We start from the raw sequence: 14,175 nt of genomic DNA, 5'->3' as shown, positions 1-14,175 counted from the left end.
CACCGTCCACCCGTCCCCCGTTTCCCAACCATCACCATGTTTTGTGTTTCCCTGCCTGACTGACTCCCTCCCTTTGTCTACAGTACTCCTACGCTCGAAACCAAAAACGAAAAAAACAAGGGAAAAGAAAAGTCCCTGCCAAAATCAAAGAGGGTATATATACCAAACAAAAAAACAATGCTTCCCCCCTTAAACATGAAACCTGTCTTTTTTCCGACCATCTCACGGGAGATGATGATTGTCTACGTGGATGTGTGTAAAGTGAACGCTGTAGAAGAGATGATAGAAAACTTTTCCGACAAAGCAAAATGTGAAAGATGCTTGGTGTTTATAGAGTTCGGTCATTGGTCGACGACTCCTCGCAGCACTTGACAATCTCGCACAGCGACCGCATGATGAGCGGGTCGATCTCGTTGACCGACTCGCCGGCCAACGGCCCGTCCGCACCCTCGGCGCGCAGCGTCGCCACCAGCCGCGCGATGCACCGCCGGATGCCGATCTGCAGGTCGCGCAGGGTGACATCCGCCGTCGGGACGGGGGTAACCGGCACCGGCGGCGCACAGGACTGGCGCGACGAGCAGGCGCGCAGGCCGAGGAACATGCTCGAGCGCTTGCGGAGGGGCCGCGGCGGCGGGGGCGTGGTTTCTTGCAAGCCCTGGAGGCCGAGCAGGGTAGCGGCCTTCTTGGGGATGGACTCGTCTGTCGTGCCGGTGGTCTCGGGGGTGCCCGGCGTGGGCGGGCGGGCGCCGTGCTGGACCATGGGGGCGAGGTAGTTGTAGGCGACGATGTGGGCGTACAGGGCGTCGCAGAGGTAGTCGGAACCCGTGGGGAACAGGTTGCGGATGCGGGACCACTGGGGCGCGGTGAGGGTTGCGGTGGACGGGGCGATGGAGGAGAGGTCCAGGTTGGAGGAGGAGGCGGCGCCGCGGGAGGAGCAGCGACGGACGGAGGAGTTTGCGTTGTTGTTGCGGCGCGGGGCGAGCCATCGCCAGCGTTGCTTGGGGGAGGCGGGCGGCGTGTCTGGGCGGATTGGTTCGTGGACGGGTAGGCGCACTTTGCGGGAGTAGCTGCGGATGGTCTCGATGGAGAGGCTGGAGCAGAGGAGCATGGTCTCGGGGAAGCAGGTCACGGAGATGCGGAGGGACTCGACGACATTGGGCGGGAGAGGGATCCGTCGCGCTTCCTCGGAGGAGAGGGAGGGGATGTCGATTGGGTCGTCGAGCCATGTGTACGAAGCGCTGACTGAGGATGTCGGGCGTGATCTGGTCTGGGCCTGGGATCTGGGCCGTGGTGTGACGACAGATCGCGAGGTTTCTGCTGAGCGGGACTTGGGACGGGGAGTGACGAGGAGAGGGGGCGCGAGGCCTTCCTCTTGCTCGTCGAGGTAGCGGAACCACGGCTCGAGCTCCTCTTTGAGGTCGGCGATGATGGAGCTCCTGTTTGTCCCCGGCGCGGTGACGTGGTCGGAGCCGGTGCGGGTGGACGAGGCGTGCGAGCGAGCCCGCGACCGCGATGCAATGGTCTTGCGGGCGTCATCAGTGAAAGAGACGCGGTGCTTCAAAGACGAGCTGCGCGTGGGCACGGCGATCTCGATAGAGTGCAGCGAGTGGACCGACAGGCGGTTCTGCTCCGTCTCCTTCTCCTTCAGCTTCTTCTTCTTCTCCTTGCCGGCATTTGGGGTTGGCGTGGTCGGCATCGGCGCCGGCGTCGGGTTGACGTGTAGACTCCGCGCCCGGCTTGTGGGCCGCGTGTACCCTTCAAACGGGTTGGACAGCCGGCGGGTGGTAGTCGCGGCGTTGGCGCTCTTGATCCGCGGCGGCGACTGGGACTCGTTGATGGACTTATCCCCCAGCCGGGATAGCGGCCGCACTACCGGCTTGATGGGCGTTGTGACTGGTGATTGGTCCAGACTCTTACCCAGTTCGGGGTGGTCGCCGGGCCCTTCCGGCTCTAGATCCATCCAGCTCACCGGCATGCCGTCTTCTTCTTCTTCTGACCCGTCGCAGAAGGAGACGAGTCGTTTGGACGGTGCCGTTGCTGGTGGTGGTGCTGGTGGTTGACTGGAGGCGGAGATGGTGGTGTCTGTCGTGAGGACGGATTGCTGGCGAATTTGGGGGGACGCGGCGGCCTCGTCGTCGCCGTCTTCGGCCTCGCTGAATGACGCGCCGCTCGAGCTGGCGGCGTCAGAGTCGTTTTCGCTGGCGCCGCTGCTCTTCTCGTCGATGGCGCCGAGAGGCTGGAACTGCGGCACGCCGTTGGGGTGACACGGGGCGCCGAGAACAGTCGGCGGCTCGGCGGAGGGCCATTCGTCTTCGTCGGATGCAAGGGCGGGCGAGGGGGCGCCGGCGGTCATGTTCTTGGAGGCGAAGATCAGACTAGAGAACTCGAGGTCCTGGGCCAGGAGCTCCGGTAAGTTGCAGTCCATGGTCGGTTCCGCGGCTTCGGCCATGGTGCCGGGATGGATGCATATATGCCCGGGAGGCTGGTACTCGTGGGAATGCTGAGGGTGGGCGTGTGTCTGGCGATGCTGCTGCTGCTGCTGCTGCTGCTGCTGGCGTTCCTGATGGTGGTGGTGGTGAGACCGGATTTGGATTTGGGACGACAACGGCTGGGTGGTCGGGGGCGGCGGTGACAGCGGCGTTGACGGCGGGATGCTTCGACTGCAGATCGATGTCGGCGGCTGCGGGCTGGAAGGCAGTGTCAGTGGCAGGAGATTTTTCATGCTCCGGACGGAGCGTCTTCGCTCCAGGGCTGGCGGACGGGATGTTTTAAAGGTTGTTGGAGAGATGTTCCTTGCAGGGAGGGCCTCGGTCGCGTGTGGGGCAGGGAAGGGAGCTGGAACGTCTAACGCGAACATGGGGTGCATGCCACATGGGATGGGTTGATGCTCATGCCATTGGGCGACGGAAGAGAAAAGGGGAGAACTGCTGCTGGCCAGGGGGGGAGGGATCATGAGGTCGAGGTGGCCACTGGGAGCTGCGAAGCCTTTAAGCTGCCCAGGGCTGACGACAGGGTCCTGGAGGCTTGCTGGACGAGGGGAGGGGTGTTCGTCTCTGCTGGGATGTATTTCCCTGAGAGAGGGAGAGAACGAGTCTCCAGTGAGTCCAGTCGCTTCTCCAGTCTGGATGGACACGCCGGGCAGCTGCACATGTCCGTGGGTAGGATTGCTATGGAGGAGGACGGAGCAGTAGGGCAGAAGAAGACCTCGCTTGTAGGGATCGAGCTTCGATACGCTGGGCGAGAGGGTCCGAAAACAGGGACGCTGTGTTCGGATCCGGGAGAGAGACCCTCCTCGTGCAGACTCGGGAGATGAGAAGGGCGGTTGGGACTGGATGAGACTTGGACTGGACGGCGAGAAATGCAGGCAAGCTCTCGAGGCGAAGCTCCGAGGGGGCGATGGAGGAGAGGAGAGGGGGGCAAGACTAGATGGTGAGATTGAGAAAGATTGCTCAAGATTGCCCGAGGGGAAAGCTGCGTATGCCGTGCCACTCGAGGAGACGCACAACAAAAACACCGCCAGAACAGTCCAGTCGAGCATCCATCTATGGATACATCCATCCCATACAACAACAACATCTTGCGTTGTGCGTGAAGAGGGGGGCCCGTTATCTAGAGCTCTGGGCTCTGGGATTAGTTGCAAGACATTATTGACCGCGGTCCTTTGCCCTTGCATCGTCCCGTCCTCTGCTCTGCAGTAGCGCAATAGTCACGACCACTGTCATCCGTCCCCTGGGCTTGGACCGGCTTCATCGCGTCTTTTCTTCTGCAGGCCCTGGATCGTCCGTGGCTCTTTCATAGTTCGCAGATGAGCTCAGCGCCAGCATTTTGCCAACGCAGCCTCACCTCACCAGCACCGAGGGAGCCAGTGGTGCGGGACTCCGGATCTTGCGGATGGGGAATGGCCCTGCTGGGGATAGGGCAGCCAGGTCAGGGGCAGCAGCAAGCAGCAGCTGGCGCAGTCAGTCGTGGACTCGGATAGTATTAAATTGACGGGGTCGTTTTGTTAAATTGACGGGGCCCTTAACATCCCCCAAAAACTATTATCAGATCCCATAACCCGAACATAACCTAACGCCTAACCCTAACCATAACACCTAACTTCCTAACCCTAACGAATTAACCCGCCCACTAAGCTTTTATTTCTACGATTTTTCTTTATTTTTCTATAGCTTTTTGAAGTTATCTAGAGATATATGGGGATATTAGTACGCGTTTTCTGATGACTCAGCGTGCACGGCCATTTTTACCTATAGTAGGCTTAGCGCGGGCAAAATAACAAAACGACCCCGTCAATTTAACAGATACCGTGGACTCGTGGCCGTGGTTCCACAGGTCTCCAGCGAAAAAAAGAGAAGAGCCCATTTCGAATCTCGACTCTGTTCTTCGGTCCACGCCAAAAAAGGGAAGACGATGAGGCCGAAAAAGCAATATGACGGGGGCGTGGGTAAGCCTTCAATAATACAACGTTGGCAGTGGGCTCAGCGTGCATATCTGCGCTGCATACGGCAGTTCGCTGCCATTCGCTTCCAAAAAGCAATGAATTATGACTGGTGTTCATTTGGCAATTAAGTCTGCTGTACGGTCGACTGTGCCATCGTCATCAAATCAAGCTCGGCGCTCATAAAAATCTGTTGAAGTTTCTTGGTTCGGTTCCGCTGCCATGACACAGGTCTGGTGCCCACTGCCCACCGTCTGTCCAGTTGGATATGTACGATGGAGGCTTAAACGGCGGTACGATGAGAGTCTAAAGGGTCCATTGCCCTCTCTGAGCAGCAAAGTCCGTTGACACTATCCACCCACGTGCACTTGTGCCTGGAACAGCCCTCGATGTCAAAATGACAAGACACCAGAGGAAGCAGTCGGTCATTCTCTCATCCAGCCTGGGGTCTGTCTGTTTTGGGGGTCCTTGAGAACAGACGCATCAAGATGCTGGACCCCCGGGTAAGCATGGAGCGTTCCATTGGCCCTTGGTGCAGGCTGAATGAACAGGCATTTATCCCGCCTATTCCATATTAGTGCAACCACGTCTGTGTTGCTGCAGCACATCTGCATCCGCATCTTGCACCTTGCATCCATCCTCTTGCAAGCGCAGGCCAGCCTGATGCCTTCAGCCGTCTGTGTCTGTTCCAAGTGCAACTCATGAATGCTATGCATGCAGAGAGCAAGCAACAGCCGGTGACACAGGCCCGTGTAAATGGAAACCGGTCCATTGTCTCTCCTTCTCCAGCACCCACCCAGCCACGGCCTCCCGCCTCAGTTCCCAGAGCCGACCTGGGGAGATTGCCGGCGAGCACAAAGTTCCAAATGGCGAGCGAGATGCCGGGAGGTGGCAGCTGATCGTCTCGGCACTGGTCAAGTGGCGATTGGGGATCATCTTGATTGTCATTGTCTCTCGGCTCTCTCTCTCTAGCCTCTGGCTTGTTGTCCCCTTTGGGGTCTTGCTCCCCTGCCGAGATCAACAGGAGATTGAGGGGCGGCGCAGCAGAAAGCAGGTCGTGATAGGGTGATGAGAGGGTGATGGTCCCTAGCAGCCACCAGTGCACCACCGCAGCCACCTGAGCCAACTGTCGATCCGGATCCCACGCCGCATATCTGCATTGGCATTGGGGAGGGGGGCATGTTGTTTGCTCTGTGCGTGCGTTTCTGTGTCTTGTCTCGTCTCGGGTGCTGTAGGTTTCCTGTCCTGCGCAAAGCCTTTGTTGTGCAGCGGCATTGATGATGGCAGATGAGAGATGTCGCATCGCGTCGCAACCCAATCCATCTGCCGCTATTGCAGGTCGCATGCGTACGCGGACATGCACTATGCTGTAAACGCGCAGCGGGAGTCTGCTGCTCCTCCGGCTCTCGCTCGAGCAGGCAAGGGCCCATCAGAGAGCATCATGGGATTAAAATGCGACGTCGATTCGTGGCCTCCACTGGCGGGCCAGGGCACTAGACATGGATTGCCTGCCTTAGATACGATGGATAAAGGCCAGGGGAGGGGGGCCGGGGAGGGTGTAAGCCAGCGGAGCTGTTCCTGGCAAAGCCGGGCGGGCAGCAAGATTTGATGAACCACAGAACCAACGGCCGGGGGAGGGCGCTGATTCTGCTCGAACCGTTGAGATCGCGACCACGCGTCTTGGAATGGATCAATGGAGCCCATCGGGGCTGGCGGCGCTTGGGTGGCTCGTTTGGGTTCATCGTCATCTGCCTGTCAACGGCGCAGAGTGACACTTTTGGCTTGCTGATATTATCTGACCCTGTCTCGGAGGCCACAGAAGGGGGCGTTGTCTCTGTATGGAGTAAGGTAGAGGCGGCAGGCATGTTGAATCAGTTATGCAGGACCGAGCACAGTGAAGGCGCTGGCTGCAGTGCAGACGAGACGGCAGCAGCTGAAGTTCTGGCGAGATGAGGCACGAGAGAAGCTTCTCGCGTGAGGCTGCAGACGTGAGTGATGTCGGGGAGCTGCAGGCGAGATATGACCGTTGTTGTAGCTCGTCGCTTGTATGCAGCGTCGTCACGTCAGATGGAGGAAGCGAGCTTCACGTCTCCGCAGTCTGCTGTACGAAGGTAATCCGTGCAGACCAGATAAGATAGCGGTCGATCATTGAAGAAAAAGAAAGGTCTGGCCGGAGCGGTGAGCTGGTACGGGAACCCGGAGCGCAGGACGGGTGAGACATGGCGTCGACGGGCTGAGAGGGCGTTGCAAGGCCGGACGTTCAACTCCAACGACACTCCAAGGTTCGAGCCGGTGGTGGTGAGATGAACGGGAGAATGACTGACTCAGAATATTGAATATCAGAGGACGATGGATCGTTCTAGTGGCGCGTGCTACTGCCGGAGCAGAGGAGACATGTCTCGCTTCCAAGCACGGCGTGAACTTTGCGCCTTGTTTGCTGAAAAACCGGGCACTGGAAGTTGGCGATGCAAGGAGTTGGTTGGTGGTGAGACTCTGAGAGATGACAGAGCTTCAACTGCACCACTCACAGAGCTGGCAGCCTGGCGTCCTTACCCGCACCGCCGCAGTGTTAGTGTTTCTACCTTAGGGCGGAAGAGCGGCGCATTGAGGGCTTTGGGCTGCGTAGGGAGCGAGTTAGTGGCTCATTTACAGGCACTCTACAGGCTGGATTCGCTGGAGTCCACAGGTGGCTGTCCCACGCGATATTTCTTAGCGGTGCTCGTTTGTTAGCGGCCTTCTGAGGCAGCTTACCTTAGTACCTAGACCGGGAGCGTTGCAAGCCACCTCGCCTGGGAAGGAGGCACTTGGCGCTGCGGAGCGGGGCACCTTCCCCCTCCAGCTCTGGTTTCCACTTCGGGAGCGCTAAGGCACCTTAGACGGGGCGACTTATCGATAACATTTTTCCAGAGTGGACTCGAATTTTTTCACGATCTCGAACGTCAAGCAGCCTCACTCAACCTACCCGACGTTTCGACGCATCAGCCTTTTTCAAGATTTTGCATCTGCTGTCTCAAAGCCACCAGCGCACCGGCGTGTCATCTAAGCCAAGAAGAAATTCTCCTTCTTTTCGTTGCGAGATACCCGCGCACCGCTCTCGGCTCAACCGTCAGCCGGGCCCATCTGGATCAAAAGTCATCCAAAGCAAGCCATCCAACGTGGTCGCGAAGAAGACTCGACTCGAGGCACTTGCCCTGATCATTCCCCACGGCTATCTCGCTTTCTTGTCTTTGCCTCTCGTGGCGCTGGATCATTCGGTCCCACGTTTTTGTCATCCTCGTGGCCGCTGCGATCCGACCCTCTCGCCTCGGACGCGGCTGAGGAGAAGCCGCGGGTTGCGCACTCTCTCACCCCTTACATCGGAGTCAGGGCCGCTCTCGGACGAGCGTCGCAGCACAGAGATCCGTGGGAAACGCGCCTAGCCGGAATTCACCAATCCCCTACACCATCGGACAGCGCGCCTCGTTGCCACCACCAGACCATCCCACCATGCTGTCAGAGGAATTCTACTCCTGCATCTGCGGTCCGCCTATTGCGGCAAACACCGCCGTCTCCAAGGATGTTGGCATCTACGCCCACTCGCTCAGCCCCAGCTATTCTGTCAAGTCAACTCTGAAGAAAAGCAACACCCCGGCCAACTGCTTGGCTGTCAGTGACGCTCACGTCTTTGCCGCCCAGCATGAAAAGTCCCAGGTCCATGTCTACTCACGGGCCCGGGGCATCCAGGAGGCCGTCATCACCTTCCCGGAGAAAATCCGCAGCTTGGCGTTGATCGACGATGTCTTGGCGTTAGGGACTGCTGAAGGCAGACTGATCTTGTGGGAAGTAAGTAAACAGATCCAGTCTTTGTTCCGAAGAGAGGAAACCAAACTCCGCTGTGTCGTGTGTGGCTAACGAAACAGTAGACTTGCACCGGTCGTCAGTTGACCACCCCACCCTGCCATGTCCAGGCTGTGTCGTGCCTCGCAGTCACGCCTCACCATCTCCTCACTGGCTCCGAAGATTCCAACATCCACGTCTGGACGTTGTCCCGTCTTCTCGAGCTAAACGCGTCTGTCGAAAACGAGCCGGACCGCACGCTGTCTAACCACCGCGCTGCAATTACGTCGCTCGCCATCAGCCGCAGTGTCAACCCGGAAACCAGCATCTGCGTGTCAGCCAGCAAGGACAAGACGTGCATCATCTGGAACTATCAAACGGGCGATGTTCTTCGCACCCTGCTCTTCCCCACGGCTCCGCTCTGCGTTTCCATGGATCCCTGTGCTCGTGCCGTCTTCGTTTCATCCGAGGACAGATCGCTGTACCTCGTCGAGCTGCTCGGAGACAAGCCGCTCATTGGTCCGCGCAGCCTTGAATCGTCCTCCACTGTCGTTCAGGTGAATTCGCCGATTGGAGTCGCGGATGAAGATGCTGGCCCGGCTTCATGCTTGGCGCCAAACCATGACGGCACGACGGTCCTGTCGGGTCACACCAGAGGCAAGATATTGCAATGGCAGTTGACCGAAAACGGGCACCCCACAGAACTGGCAGACCTCAATGCCTCTGTGACAAACCTCGCGTTTCCCCCGCTACTGCAAGCTGCGCGGTCCACAAAACCTGCTGCAGTTATCAAGCCGAGCCAGGCCGAGCGTCAATACACATTCGCGTCTCAACTGAACACTGAGATGCAGCAAGAGACGAGGTTCCAAAAGATGCTCAATGGCCACGGGTTGCCCAATGATGTTCTCGAAGCCGCCATGTTGTCGTTTCAAGAGCCCCCTGCGCAAGCTTCCGATGAGGCTGGCGATGCGGAAGTTCAGAGAGAAACGGACGAGTTATGGGAGATTATCAACGAGCAACGAACGCTGCAGAGGCTGACAATGCAGCCGTACGTCGAGGCCAACTCGTCCCATTCCTGAGAGCGTTTCAGCTTCCTGGTCCGGATTCCAGATGGCGGCTCGAGCCTTCAATTGACCTTATCCAAACTTTGCAAACTCTCCTGTCTCCCCCAGCGAGTCATTCTGGGATTCACATCGGAATCGCATCCATCTATAGCAAAAAAGTCGAAGGCCGGATCGTCCGTCTCGCATGACCAACACGAATCGGCCGCCATCCTCGTCCTCTTGTTTTTTTTTTTGGCAAGCGCCTAGAATTTTATTGTGGTCCATTCCAACATGAGACGATTGTTTGAAGTACCTCGCCCTAAAGCTTAACCTTCGGCTATCGGCCTCTTGTTGATCAATCTGCCTCATGGCTTTCTGACATTAGTCCAGGCCGTAAGAACCGCGCAGTGGTTCTATCACGCAAGGGCTCGGAGCTGGAGAAACTGCTCATGTAAGAGGTGTTCCCTCCATGCCACAGGATCCTAGCGCACAGGCTGCCGTTCACCCAAAATGCTCGTTTTGGATGTCTACCACCAGACAAACAGCCCACAGGATCCCATTGAAACCGGTTTCGCATTCGTCGTGCCTGGAGTTGGTACCTTGCGTCAGTGGGGGTTCGTCATGACTGGACGACAGCTGCTAAATATCAACAAAAAGCCAGCCTCGTCGCTCGACCTTTTCGCTAATCCTGTCCCCGTGTGTAAAGTGACGACGACGAAGACGAGCGGGAAGACACGATGAAGTTTAGTGCTGTTGCGACCCTTCTCACCGTCCTTGCGGCGGTGACCTCCGCCAACCCAGTGACACGGTCGCACAGGCACGTCGTGCACGAGGAGAGGCACCCTGCCCGACGGGAATGGGTCAAGAACCACCGGTTACACACGATGGCCAGGCTGCCAGTCCGGATTGGTCTCGCTCAGTCAAACCTTCATCGCGCAAACGAGTTCATGAATGATGTTGCGCATCCCGATTCCCCTAATTACGGCAAGCACTGGACTCATGACGAAATCGTCGAGATGTTCGCTCCGAGACAGGAGTCGATAGCTTTGGTCATGCAATGGCTAGAAAGCGAAGGCATCCACCGGGGTCGCGTTGCGCTCTCCAAGGGGCGCAACTGGGTTCAGTTCAATGGCACCGCGGGCGAAGTCGAGAGACTCTTGAAAACGGAGTACCACGTCTACAAGCACGAGCAAGGCCACACCCACGTTGCCTGCGACAAGTACCATCTGCCGGAGCACTTGGTCGATCACGTCGACATCATCACCCCCTCAGTACACTTTGACCAGAAGCTGGGGCAGCAGCGCAAGAACACCAAGCACGAACTCACCGAGGAGCATGTTGAGGAGCTCAAGAGACGACAGCTGAAGAAGCGTGAGCTCACCAAGCGGGGCATTAATGGCATCAAGAACCCCTCAATCGTGGGTAACCCAGACAGCGGAGCCGGGCCCAAGCAAGGTGCCGTCGTTCAGAACGCTCTCATGAGTCTCGAGCAATGCGACATGATGATCACCCCGGATTGCCTCAGGGCTCTCTACGCAACGCCGCCAGGATCGCTGAAGAACTCCAACAACACGCTCGGAATCGTGGAGTACACCCCGCAAGCCTTCCTCCAGAGTGACCTGGACATGTACTTCAAGGAATTTGAGCCTCGCCTTGAGAAAACGCCCCCAATCGTCACCCTGGTTGGAAACGCCGTCGTCCAGACTCAGAACCAGAGCTTCCGCTTCAACGGAGAATCTGCCCTCGATCTTGAGTTTGCCATGGCCATGATCTTCCCTCAAACGGCTACTCTTTACCAGGTTGGTGACATCAACCAAGGCGCAAGTTTCAACAACTTCCTGGATGCGATCGACGGCAGCTACTGCACCTTCCAAGGAGGCGGCTCCAAGGATCCGAACATTGACGGACAGTACAGCAACAAGGTCTGCGGCTCGGCGCCCATGGTGAACGTCATCTCCACAAGTTACGGCTTCAACGAGGCCGACCTCGGTCGCAAGTACGTTGAGCGTCAGTGCGCTGAGTACATGAAGCTCGGTCTTCAGGGCGTGACGGTCTTGTACTCATCTGGTGACTCGGGCGTCGCTGGAAACGGGAAGCAGTGTATCGACTCGCAGACAGGCGCATATAATGAGGGTGCTAACGGCATCTTCAACCCCTCATTCCCAGGCGGATGCCCCTGGGTTACGTCCGTCGGCGCTACCCAGGTCTTGGAGGGCTCAACTGTTCACACTCCTGAGAGCGCTTGCCAGAAGGCCATCTTCTCCGGCGGCGGCTTCTCCAATTATTTCGCCATTCCCGATTACCAAAAGAAGATGGTCGGGGAGTACTACGCGAAGAACGCGCCACCCTACGGTGGGGATCGCTACAATAACTCCAAGGTTGTGCGTGGCTTCCCGGACATTGCTGCCAATGGCGCCAACTACGTGACTGCTGTTAACGGCAAGTTTTCGTTGTCGTTTGGCACGTCGGGTAAGCATCTGAAGCCACTTATTTAGTCACTCTCATACTAACATGCACACAGCTTCCGCGCCAGTTGTCGGCTCGATCATCAACATGATTAATGAGAAGCGCATTGAGGCCAACAAGAAGCCCGTCGGTTTCATCAACCCTACCCTCTACGCCCATCCCGAGATCCTCAACGACGTGACCAACGGAGACAACCCAGGCTGCGGCACCAAGGGTTTCTCTGCCGTGCCAGGATGGGATCCTGTGACCGGCATGGGGTAAGCTTCGCGCCTGCATCAACGACATATTGTAAGACATCATCGCTGACCTATCATCTCAGCACACCTAATTACCCGGCGATGGAGAAGCTTTTCATGAGTCTGCCTTGAAGGGCCTGGAGAGATACATTCGCATCACATAATCGCATCCATATACAGATGGGTTTGCAGAACATAAGGCATACAAATACATACACGGTGCCCCCTTTTGGCCGCGGACCGGTTAGCCGCAGGCCCTGTATAACAAAGGAATAGCATTGTAGATAATTAAGCATAATAGAGGTATTTACAGAGGCAATTGTTTCAGTATAAATGCATCATCGACGTCATGCAAAGCAGGATGATCATCACGGCGCGGGTAAATGGAATACACCAAGTCGCCTGAATGAACGGGTTAAAAACGCCTTTTCGATTGCAAAGGGAATTTTCCGAGTGAATGTGAGGCCCGGAGATAAGCCCGGCGGCGTCAATGGCCAAATGCGGATCGCTGAATTTTCGGGCGCTCATCCGAATAGCCGTAGACATCTCGGTGACGAAAAACCAGAGGTTCCAGGTTCCCATCCATGGATCCCGCGTTTCGCCGGCGGATTAGTAAAATGCCGGCGCCGAGAGACACCCCGACCCGACTGGGTAAGCTAAACGCCGAGAATTGGGGGGGAAGTTTACCACTGCGTTGCATCATAGGTGCAGCTCCCACTACCCGCCCCCCGGACAAGTGCCTCCCACCTGCGAAATATTATCAATCGTGCGCCGCGACGACGCTTTTTTTTGACAGCTCCCTCTTCAGCGTCATTTTCCCTCGACAACCCCCGCAACGCGAAGCGCATACGATGGCGACGGCGATACAAGCTTTGAAGGGCGATGCGCCGCAGCAGGTCCGGTCTTTGGTGCGTATTTTCTTTTTTTCGCTGGGGGGATGAAATTTTGCTACCAGCTGCACAACTGCGATTTGTGATATTGGGGGTCAGATGGACAGAACACGACGCTGACGAGTGATTTTCGGGGTCTTCTAGTACCGACAGATGTTGAGGACGGGCGACCAGTTTGCGGCGTACAATTTCCGCGAGTACGCGAAGCGCAGGACGAGGGATGCGTTCCGGGAGAACAAGGACGTGACGGACCAGCGGAGGGTGCAGGAGCTGATCCAGAAGGGGCTGAATGAGCTCACGGCGATGAAGGTGAGGTTTTTTTACTCTGAGGCTGCGGGAGATATCCTTGGGCGGTTTATCCCGTTGGGTGCCTTGGTGGCGATACTTTGGCTGCAGACGGGACAAGGAACACTTTTGGCTAACGAGGTGACTGCGCAGAGGCAAACGGTCGTCAGCCAGTTCTTCCAGTTTGACCGGTTAGTGGTTGAGGGCGGTGCCGCGGGCAAGCAGAAGGGGGACAAGGGCGATATCGTCAGGCAAAAGGATCAGGGGTGAGTAATGTTTTGCGATGCGTCCGTTTTTGCCTGCTTGCAGTTGCTGATTTGTTGCATCGCAGATGGGACTAAGAGTTCCAAATCACCGGGCCGCGATGGCCGATAATAATGCTCAGGAAAAGAAGATATCGGAGAGACTTGTACTATATCATGGACACCAGAGAGAGACAACCCGGGAGAGAGAAAGTGTGTACCACTACACGACATTTTGCCGCAACAATTGAAAAGAGGGGGGGTCCGCTGATTTTCATCACGACGAATACCTGACTTCTTGGGGAAACGTTACGAGCGGGAGGGGAAAGGGGGAGAGGCGGTGGCGGCGGCGGGGGATTCACCAGCAAAAAAGCTCCACTCTTGGAGTTTTGGTTTTCAAGGGCTTTTGGGCATAGACATGGCAATGGAGTTTCTATGAGTGCTGGGCCTTCAGCTTTTGCCTTTTTGCTTCTTTACCCGAATGTCTGTGGTTCGTGATGTGATTCTTTTCATGGGCGATGGAGAGCTTGGTGATTGACAAGGATGTAGCTTCATGATGGGCATTGGTGAGTTTTAAGAGATAGTGATGGAATATCGTCTTCCGTGAGACTTATTGCACTGAAGTGAGGAGGATGCTACATTGTGGAGCATTGACAGAGAGCGACATCAAATGGCTGCGAGCCATTTTGACTCAGGAGAGGCGAAGGAGGTTGCACCTAGATCGCTATAGAAATCGATGATGCACGGTGCCTGCTGTCG

At 56.9% G+C, this 14,175-nt stretch overlaps 4 protein-coding genes across 4 annotated transcripts; 3 read left to right on the top strand and 1 right to left on the bottom strand.

Moving 5' to 3' along the window:
- Positions 1-328: 328 nt before the first annotated feature.
- Positions 329-2,449, bottom strand: GCG54_00009005 (uncharacterized protein; the record flags this gene model as incomplete). The annotated part of the gene is made up of 1 exon (XM_045408958.1): positions 329-2,449. The coding sequence occupies one exon, from the start codon at positions 2,447-2,449 to the stop codon at positions 329-331; it is 2,121 nt and encodes a 706-aa protein (XP_045256203.1).
- Positions 2,450-7,924: 5,475 nt separating this feature from the next.
- On the top strand, positions 7,925-9,333 carry GCG54_00009004 (Pre-rRNA-processing protein IPI3; the record flags this gene model as incomplete). The annotated part of the gene is made up of 2 exons (XM_045408957.1): positions 7,925-8,260; positions 8,341-9,333. The coding sequence occupies 2 exons, from the start codon at positions 7,925-7,927 to the stop codon at positions 9,331-9,333; spliced, it is 1,329 nt and encodes a 442-aa protein (XP_045256202.1).
- A 474-nt stretch (positions 9,334-9,807) lies between these two features.
- Positions 9,808-12,131, top strand: GCG54_00009003 (Aorsin; the record flags this gene model as incomplete). Its single annotated transcript, XM_045408956.1, has 4 exons — positions 9,808-9,911; positions 10,004-11,766; positions 11,819-12,020; positions 12,083-12,131. 4 exons carry the CDS (start codon positions 9,808-9,810, stop codon positions 12,129-12,131), a joined length of 2,118 nt encoding a protein of 705 aa, XP_045256201.1.
- Positions 12,132-13,042: 911 nt separating this feature from the next.
- GCG54_00009002 (LYR motif-containing protein 4) lies at positions 13,043-13,444 on the top strand (the record flags this gene model as incomplete). Its single annotated transcript, XM_045408955.1, has 1 exon — positions 13,043-13,444. One exon carries the CDS (start codon positions 13,043-13,045, stop codon positions 13,442-13,444), a length of 402 nt encoding a protein of 133 aa, XP_045256200.1.
- Between the last annotated feature and the right edge of the window lie 731 nt (positions 13,445-14,175).

The sequence above is a fragment of the Colletotrichum gloeosporioides genome (assembly GCF_011800055.1).
Source record: "Colletotrichum gloeosporioides strain Lc1 chromosome Unknown consensus_117, whole genome shotgun sequence".
Lineage (NCBI taxonomy): Eukaryota > Fungi > Ascomycota > Sordariomycetes > Glomerellales > Glomerellaceae > Colletotrichum > Colletotrichum gloeosporioides.
This window is presented reverse-complemented; position numbering and strand designations above follow the sequence as displayed.